The 9,737-nt window shown below is 33.8% G+C and overlaps 1 protein-coding gene across 6 annotated transcripts; it reads left to right on the top strand.

The window, feature by feature from the left end:
* Window positions 1-2,128: 2,128 nt before the first annotated feature.
* LOC120069309 (potassium transporter 10-like) lies at window positions 2,129-9,494 on the top strand. 6 transcript variants are annotated; one of them, XM_039021034.1, is made up of 9 exons: window positions 2,129-2,668; window positions 2,806-3,286; window positions 3,595-3,820; window positions 4,115-4,360; window positions 5,853-5,903; window positions 6,024-6,284; window positions 6,392-6,559; window positions 7,485-7,739; window positions 8,377-9,494. In XM_039021034.1, exons 2-9 carry the CDS (start codon window positions 3,161-3,163, stop codon window positions 9,420-9,422), a joined length of 2,379 nt encoding a protein of 792 aa, XP_038876962.1. In that variant the 5' UTR covers window positions 2,129-2,668; window positions 2,806-3,160; the 3' UTR covers window positions 9,423-9,494. The 6 variants fall into 6 exon arrangements, with proteins under 6 accessions (XP_038876962.1, XP_038876963.1, XP_038876964.1 ...); XM_039021035.1 differs by having other exon boundaries at window positions 2,129-2,744; window positions 2,839-3,286; XM_039021036.1 differs by having other exon boundaries at window positions 2,129-2,968; window positions 3,107-3,286.
* Window positions 9,495-9,737: the final 243 nt, after the last annotated feature.

The following is a 9,737-nucleotide window of genomic DNA, read 5'->3' as shown; positions in this document are numbered from 1 at the left end:
TGCAAACAATATTTTGTTTGACAAAAAATTTTAATTACAACTTTTTTTTCTCTCAATTTTCTATCAAATAATTTAAATTCAACCAATAATCATATAAAATTGTACTGTTTTTCAAATATAGGAAAATGAACCAAAATATTTATAAATATGAGTAAAATAACATCGTCTATCTATGATAGACTGCGATAAACTACTATCTGTGTTTATCATGATATAAATAAACACAAATAGTAGTCTATCGCTGTCTATCGCGATTTTTCACAGATAGACTGTGATATTTTGCTATTATGTATAAATATTTTCAATAATTTTGTCATTTAAAACAATTTCCAATTTTACATTAACCTCTTACAAAAATTTGGAAATTAAATATCAACCTAACATGATGCGTGGTTGAATATTCCGATCACTATAATCAAATCACACCATCCTTTAAAAAATACTAATATTAACTTTCACCAATCAAACTTGTCTTTTTTCCATGTTTAAACCATAAATTTATCTAACACTAATTTATTTTAGGTTAAATTATAAAAAATGTCATTAAACTTTATACTTTATGTCAAAAATATCTTTGAATTTTAAAAAATTTCAAAATACCATTAATTTTTTTAAAAAAATAGTTAAAAAATGTCATTATCTTTAGTTTGGATGGAATCCATTGAAGTTTGTATAAAAAATACTCTTGACTTTCAAAAATTTCATAAATATCTTAACTTTTTAAAAAAATTCAAAAGTAACTTCGCCGATAGTATATGAACAACAATCATTAATACATCATTACAAACATAACTTTAAAATTTTTAAAAAAATAAAAATAAAAATGACCTTACCATTAATACGGTGATAAATTTGTTTGAAGTTTTCTTAAGTTTGATAAGAATAAATTTTAAAATAAATTATACAAATATCTTTTTTGTTTTTTCATTATCGATACTTTGATTTTTCTCTTGATTTTCCAATTTTTAGCTTACACTAATTTTATAGAAATCAAAGTTTTGAGTTAACACAAAATCTCACAAAATTTTAAAATCAAAATCTCTCCTTAAAACATACTAAAACGATAAATAGTAAAAAAAAAAAAAAATCCTTAGTGTTTTCTTTATTCGTATTCTTCTTATTATATTCCATATACTAGTGTGTATTTACTTATTTTAGATTAAAAAAAATGTCAAATGATTAACAAAGAGGAGAGTAAGAGGGTATTGAAGAAGTCAAGAAGGGATGGGAGAAAAAAAGATGGAAAATAGTAAGACGATATTAACGGTTTTTGTTCGTATAACAATAAAAGTATTTTTGAACTTTTTTTTAAAAAAAATTAAGGGTATTTTTTAAACTTTTGAAAGTTCGGGAGTATTTTTGACATAAAATATTAATGGTTTCCATCCAAAATTAATGGTGAAGGTATTTTTGAACTCATTTTGAAAGTTTAAAGATATTTTTGAAACTTTTAAGAGTTGAATGATATTTTTGACACAAAGTATAAAATTTAGAGATATTATGTATAATTTAGCCTTTATTTTATATAAACAATTATTATTTTAGTAACTACAAAATTTGGTGGTGACACTTAATTTTATTTCACCATTTTTTTTGGGGGGGAAAAAGAACATCAATTATATTAGCAACTACGAAAATCCCAAACTATGTTTAAATTTAAAATATTTATAAATTCTGTTGGATGGAATATAAAAGAAGAATTTGATTATGATTCGGTCGGTCAATAATAGAGAATATATTTATTTTTTGCTAATAAAAAGGTAGCACATTTACATAATATATTCTTAAATATCTTAACAAGGTTTTCCTTTGGAAAAAGAAAAATTACAAAACTACCATTTTGAATGTAAGTATGTATTTTTATTTTTGTATTATTTTTGCAGAAATGAATTGGAATATTCCGTTTAATAATTTTGTAATTTCAGGAAGAAACGTAAATGATCTAACAAATAAACCTCCACTTTCATAATTACCTTGTCGACAAATTAGTCTCGAGAAAGTAAACAGAAATTAATAGAAGTAATTAACGGCCGAGGAATCAAATTCTCATCTCCAACAAAACCAAACCAACCATCAACGAAAGCGGTACATAAAGTTATAACAATACAACAACGAATTGACAAGCATTCTTGTTTGTTCTTCTAATTTCTTCACAAACCCATCTTCCAAACCCTCATTCCATTAAAAAAAAAAAATAAAAGAAAAAAAAAATGTTGTTGATTGTTAGTAATTTTCTTTTAATCAGGAGTTGAAGACTAAGAGAAGAGACGTGCTGCTTTTTGCAATGGAATTTGGATCTTTCACTGCGAGCTGCGTGGACTGATAAGGAATTTACAAAACAAAGAACAGACGCCTTCCTACTTTCTTTGTTTATCTCTCTCTCTGATTTTCCTTTTTCGAAGAAATCGGCTGTCTATGGAACTAATTGCAGAAATGGGTATTTTGTCTATATTCAACAAAGATCCAAAGGAGCTTTTGAAAGCGAGGATTCAAACGTTTTGGTTATAGCACGTCTTCCTCCTCTGCTCTGTGAAAGGACATGGACCTAGCTCTTCTCCGTGCTTTGTTTTTTGGGTCTGTGAGAATTTTGCTGGTTTTTGATTTTGTGGTTTAAAAGAAACTTGTCTGGAACCGACCCCACTTTGTGAATTTGCTGTCAAAGTGATAAGTACGAATTATTGTCTGTTTTCTTTTTCCTCATTAATTGTTTTGTTTAGGTGCAAGAGCCATGGATGGGGATGGGGGTAAGAAAAGCTTTGATTGATATTTGGTTTTTTTGCCTTCTTTTTGCTCTATCTGGTGTAGGTGTGTGTTCATCTTGAATCTGCATCTGTTTAGGTATCTGTTCAAGTTTTGAGATTAACTTGCTGCTTGGATTGCTCTGTTCATCGAAGCTTTGAAGCTGGGGATTCTGGGGTTTTAAAATTTTAATTCGGTGTCTATTTCTCACTCAATCTTTGTCTCTTGGGTATGTGAACTCGCCAAATTGAGGAATCGACCATTACCCATGTTGTTTCTCGTTTTCAATTAGTCGGCGTCGAGTTCATAGCTGGTGTTGAATATAGATTTTGAAGTAAAGAACAGCCTCTGTTGTTGGATTTTACAGAGGATTTTCTAACTGGGCCTACTTGATTGGGCGTCTTTTCAAATTGAAACTAAGATGACTTCAAGAGTGGAAATCGATGAGGACTCTGAAATGAAGGGAAGTATGTGGGTTCTAGATCAGAAGCTCGATCAGCCTATGGATGAAGAAGCTGGGAGACTTAGTAATATGTACAAAGAGAAGGTACCAACTGGGTTTTTTTAATAGGTGTGAGAAATTTAAGTTGTCGATTGCACTATTCTGCAATTAAAGCAGTACTATACTTCTTGATCTCTCAGTTATCAGGTCATTAATGGATCTTAGTTTCTCAAAACTACAACTCTCCCACTAGTTATCATCCGTAGTTGCATTGCAGTGTTTAATGATATCTTGCTAAGGTCTTCGAGATAATGAATATGTAGTGGTAACTAATGTAACTGCATGCTTTTTAGTAGGCTGTGAGGAAATTATATCTAGCATTCATTCATCTGATAAAATTTTACATTTTCCAGAAATTTTCAGTATTGTTGCTCCTTCGACTTGCATATCAAAGCCTTGGAGTGGTTTATGGAGATTTGGGGACTTCTCCCCTATACGTTTTCTACAATACATTTCCTCGTGGGATTTCTGATCCAGAGGATGTAGTTGGAGCACTTTCATTGATTATATACTCTCTGACTCTCATTCCACTCATAAAGTATGTATTTATCGTGTGTAAAGCAAATGACAATGGTCAAGGTAAGCCTGTTGTGTATGTGCCGAGTTTCAAACAATTGTAACTGGATTGAGTAAATGCGTAAAGAATCACATAATGTCCTCATTTTCAATGTCATGTGGTGTTTTAACAAAAGCATTCCACTTGTTGTTTCCCATCCCCTCCTGTTTTCCCGTTGTCCTCTTTGTTAGAGAATATGTTCCTCAAACATGGTCCTGTATAACTTCTTCTAGAGAAAGTTAAGGCAGGTCGAGTAACATCATATCACCTATAATATTGTTAACATCATTTCTCTAAGCTAACCTCTATCTGTGTAGGTGGAACATTTGCTCTCTACTCCTTGCTGTGTCGTCATGCAAAAGTTAAAACTATTCCAAACCAACATCGAACTGATGAGGAGCTAACAACATATAGCCGCTCTAAATTTCATGAGCATTCATTTGCTGCTAAAACTAAAGGATGGCTTGAAAAACACTCATCCAGGAAGAATGCATTGCTCATTCTTGTCCTTGTTGGCACTTCCATGGTAGTTGGAGATGGAATTCTCACTCCTGCAGTATCGGGTATTATGTCCTTTAACCTGTAACTCGAAAGGCCCCCACTTGGAGCACAATTCATTCCTATTACTTATATAGTTATGTGTTAGTCGGTGGTTGTGTTTCATCCGCTTCTTAGATAAAGCGAAAAATATGTATTCCGCACCATAATGCATCAAGTAGAACCTAATATATATGATCATAAGGGCTGCTGCTAATATTTACCTTTTTCTTCAACTCCAATATCATGTCATGTCGTGGAGGATTCAGACTAGGGAGATGTTTAGTTTCCTTAAATTTTTATTTCTTTAATGTTACTAGCAAGAAACGTGTGATGCACATGGAATCTTGTGTTTTAAATTTAAAGTAAAAAAATGGTAGTTTTTTCAATTTATAAATTTTATTGTTGAAGATTGTTCTAAAACATAATTTAGATATATACAACACACTCAATTCGAAAGAGCTAGAGGTAAGAAGTCTCAATTAATTTTTGCATTAAAGTTATTACAATGTTGTCTTTGGAAGTTGAAATGTTATCTATGTTCATTGCATGTGTACATTGATTGTTTGGAATGACAGATTTCATATCTTGTAGTATCTTCCTTGCATCTTGAGGAGTAGATTCATATGTGACTCTTGAGTTTTCTTGTTTGAGAGGGTAAAATTGACACTAAAGAGGTAGGGGCAAAATGGGGAGAGAAAAGTTTCTTCCCTATGGCCCTTTTTTTTTTTATATATATTATAGATTATTTGCTTTTTTTTTTTTTTTTTTTTACCTCACAACATCTTTGTTCTACCTCTCTATTTCTCTCTTATGTTACACAGCTAGCTATTTCACTAGTGATATGGCTAAAGCTTGTGGCTGCATCTGCACTTTCAGTTACCTTAAACATTAAAACTTTAGGTGAGAATCTTACATAAGTGAAATAAGCACATTCACTGAACTTCATTCAATTGAAAATAGAAGTACTTCAGGACTCACATTTGATGATTTAAACAGAGGGATTTCTATGGATTATTAATTATATCTAAACTCCTTCGATGCAACTTTTTACTTTCATAGTGGGGAATAGCAAATTAACTCGAGAGGCATGATTCTCAAGATGTAAGAAGAAATGTATCAAGGAGCCAGCCTTCCATCGATCACATTTGATATTGTATTTCAGCACATTAGCAGTAATGCATTGGATGAAATCGATCGAATCCATTCATATCGTAACCACTGAAAATGGATATCACATATCTTAATCTTGTTCCATCACATGTCATGATTAAATACTTTACTATTTCATATATTCACATCTTATCAATTCACCTGAAAATTCTCTTTTTTCTAATTACTTTTTTACTTTAAATTTGTATTAAGTTGGAGGCATGTTAATTTGCTGCCTCCTTATTGCTATCTTCTGTGGAATAAAATATATAATCACCGAGTGAATATGTGTGAATTACTCGATTGTTCTGGATTTTGTCTTCCTTTCTGATAACAAATAATTAATGACCTTACTGCCATCAACAGTTTTATCCGCTGCTGGAGGGATCAAAGTAAACCACCCCCATGTGAGCAGTGGTATTGAGCTGATTCTGAAGTTAAATTTCTTTTTCTTATACTGCTGTGTTCTCCTGTTTCTAGTTTAGGTTATTTATTTCTATTAAGGTCTGAAAATTTTATCATGTTTATGTGGTGCAGATGTAGTTGTGCTTGTTGCTGTTGTAATACTAGTAGGATTATTCAGCTTGCAGCGCTACGGTACTGATAGAGTTGGTTGGCTCTTTGCTCCAGTTGTATTACTTTGGCTTCTATTAATTGGAGGTATAGGCATGTTCAACATCTGGAAATATGATAAAACCGTGCTAAGAGCCTTTTCACCTGTGTATATTTTTCGCTATTTTAGAAGGCGAGGGATGGACGGTTGGACCTCCCTCGGAGGTGTGCTGCTAAGTATAACAGGTAATTTTCTTACAAAAGGAAAGGGTTTCCAAAGCTAATATCACCTTAAATGCACTTAGACATTCAACATTTTTTGTTTTCATTTCTAAGGACTGGTTGTAATTCAGGCACAGAGGCTCTATTTGCCGATCTGGCTCATTTTCGTGTAGCAGCTGTACAGATTGCTTTTACCGTAGTTGTTTTTCCTTGCCTTCTCTTGGCATATTCTGGACAGGCTGCCTACCTTATGCACAATACGGACCATGTGGTTGATGCCTTCTATCGTTCAATCCCAGGTTCTCTTTCTCTCTTTGGTATCTAAATCGACACATGTGCTCGAGTGGTACCTGCAGCATTGCTTGAGAAATTCATAATTTTTTAAAATAAGAAAAACATTGGTTTTGTTAAAAAGATAATAATTAGAGAAAAAAGGGGACTGGATTTCTACCTCATCTAGAAATGAGAAGAAAAAATTTACTTACAAAAAAAAAACCTTCGTCTAATTCATCAAAAAGAAACCGGTGGCCTGTGAAGCTTAAGCACTTCTCTAAAGCCCAATTATTAGTTGACAACATGGAATACACATTGGCAATCTCTCCTCCCAAAAAAGTATGTACTCTTTATTTTTAATAAAGAATTAGTAAAAATAAATAAATTAACTTCAACCTATTTTCTTCTATTTATTTTTTTAAATTAAAGAATCTGACTTTCATTGAAAAAAAAATATGAAAGAATACACGGGCCATCCAATAGGCTATGGAGTCAAACTACAAAAAAGGCTCCAATCAAAAGAAATAAGACCTAACGAGTAACTTCAACCTATTTGGGGTTAGTGGTGAATATCATGATGTCATATTTTGAGTTGAATTCTCATATCCTGCCTTGTTTCTTTCTTTCATTTCAGTGTTAGTATCCATTAAGTTTGATCAATCAAAGATTGGGCTCATGTGTGAAGAAAAAATTTAAGAGCTAAAATCAATGAATAACTTAACTTTAACCAAGTAGTTTAAGCGTTTATGATTACCGGTTCCCAATTCCCATAGTGAAAGATTTGTTTTCCTTCACATTGATGGAAATTTTAATGATTAATTGTAAATCTAAGTGTAAAAATGGATGCCAATGCCGTTCTTTTGATATCATAAAAAAATGTTGTATGACAAAAAATTTCTAATGCACAATCGCATATACTTGAAAATGACATGCTGGCATTTCTCTTTGCAGAATCCATATACTGGCCTGTGTTTGTTGTTGCAACTGCTGCTGCTGTAGTTGCTAGTCAAGCCACTATATCTGCAACATTTTCAATTATCAAGCAGGCTCTTGCTCATGGCTGCTTTCCAAGAGTTAAAGTTGTTCATACCTCAAAGAATTTCCTTGGTCAGATATATGTTCCAGATATTAACTGGATTCTCATGATTCTTTGTATTGCTGTGACAGCAGGATTTAAGAATCAGAGTCAAATTGGAAATGCTTATGGTAAGTGGTTTCTCTGCTGTTACTGGTTCCGTTTGTTCATATCCTTTGTTCTGTATGCGCGCCGCCCCCATCCGCCTCGACGCCCCCCCCCCCCAAAGCCCGGAAAGGTATCTTCTATCAGCTGCGCTATCTGACCATATTAGGCTTCCAATTATCATACTAATCTGTTGTAAAAACTAAGGTAATTGATCCCTCCAAGCAACCCATTCTATTTTTTGCGACGGAAAGACCCACCATTCAATTTAGAATGAAAAGATATGTATGCAAATTGAGGATTAGATCTCTATCGCTCTCCTAATGGTGGAACATGAGATTCAATAGTTAAATTCCTGTCACCTTTTGGCACAATTCAGTTGCTTATGTTGACTTGCATACGAGAGAGATGATTGAAAATTGTAGCTAAACAGAGTTGGTTGTCACTTTTTCGGATTCCTGAAACATCTAATTTGCTGCTAAGTCAGCATATTAACATTGCACAAGATAGTTATTGATGCATTGGAAGTTAAAGATAATTTTTGTCCTTTGAAGACACCATCTACACTGCATTATGTATAACTGAACAGAACGCCATTCATGCATTTAACTGGTGATGAATACAACTTCATTTAAAGCTCCATCTCTTTCTTTCTTTCAACAGGGACGGCGGTTGTGGTAGTCATGCTTGTGACCACACTGCTCATGATTCTAATCATGATCTTGGTGTGGCGCTGTCATTGGGTCATCGCACTAATTTTCACTGGACTATCGCTTGTCGTGGAGTGCAGTTACTTTTCTGCTGTTCTCTTCAAGGTTGATCAAGGTGGCTGGGTCCCCCTTGTGATTGCTGGAGCCTTTCTTATCATCATGTATGTGTGGCATTATGGTACTGTTAAACGATATGAATTCGAGCTGCACAGTAAAGTTTCAATGGCATGGGTTCTTGGGCTTGGTCCTAGTCTAGGATTAGTCCGTGTTCCTGGAATTGGACTTGTGTATACTGAGCTAGCAAGTGGCGTACCTCACATATTTTCCCATTTCATTACGAACCTGCCTGCCATCCATTCTGTTGTTGTGTTTGTCTGTGTGAAATATCTTCCCGTCTACACAGTGCCAGAGGAAGAAAGGTTCCTGGTAAAGCGAATAGGACCGAAGAATTTCCACATGTTTCGTTGTGTTGCGAGATACGGTTATAAAGACCTCCACAAAAAGGATGATGATTTTGAGAAAAAGCTTTTTGATAGCATCTTCCTCTTTGTCAGGCTTGAATCCATGATGGAAGGTTGTTCAGACTCTGATGAGTACAGTTTGTATGGCCAGCAAACTGAGCATTCTAGGGATGGCCTCTTGATTGGCAACCATGGAAATGCAGCTTCACACGATGTGGACACAACATTCTCATCGGTTGACTCAATTGTGCCAGTTAGATCTCCAATGCGTATGAATAACACAGTAAGATCATCCGAGCAAGCAAGTAACCATACCGATAGCGATGAGATTGAATTCTTGATCACGTGTAGAGATGCTGGGGTGGTGCACATAATGGGAAACACTGTAATTAGAGCAAGAAGGGAATCAAAATTCTACAAGAAGATAGCTGTTGATTACGTATATGCCTTTCTTAGGAAGATTTGCAGGGAGAATAGTGTGATTTTCAATGTCCCTCATGAGTGTCTATTAAACGTTGGCCAAATTTTCTATGTATAGTTCATTTAATTTAGTGATGGAATAGAGATTGTGAATCAAATCTGTTAAACTTTGAAAAATCTTTAATTTTAGCATCATTTTTTGCATGACTTTGTTGTAAAGAAAAGGAAGCTGTAGAAAATATCTCAAATCTAGAGAACACTCATTCTACTGGGACATAAACCCAGCAGCAGACGCTAGTGTTGAAAAGGTAGCAGCATGCAGCGGAAGAGAACAGAATTCATAAGCACTCTAATTCATTAATTTTGGCATAAACAAAAACATGTTTAAACAAAATTTAATGGGTTTCAAGAACATACCTTTGAAGAATCGTTG

This window comes from Benincasa hispida, unplaced genomic scaffold (genome assembly GCF_009727055.1).
Source record: "Benincasa hispida cultivar B227 unplaced genomic scaffold, ASM972705v1 Contig316, whole genome shotgun sequence".
NCBI classification, from domain to species: domain Eukaryota; kingdom Viridiplantae; phylum Streptophyta; class Magnoliopsida; order Cucurbitales; family Cucurbitaceae; genus Benincasa; species Benincasa hispida.
This window is presented reverse-complemented; position numbering and strand designations above follow the sequence as displayed.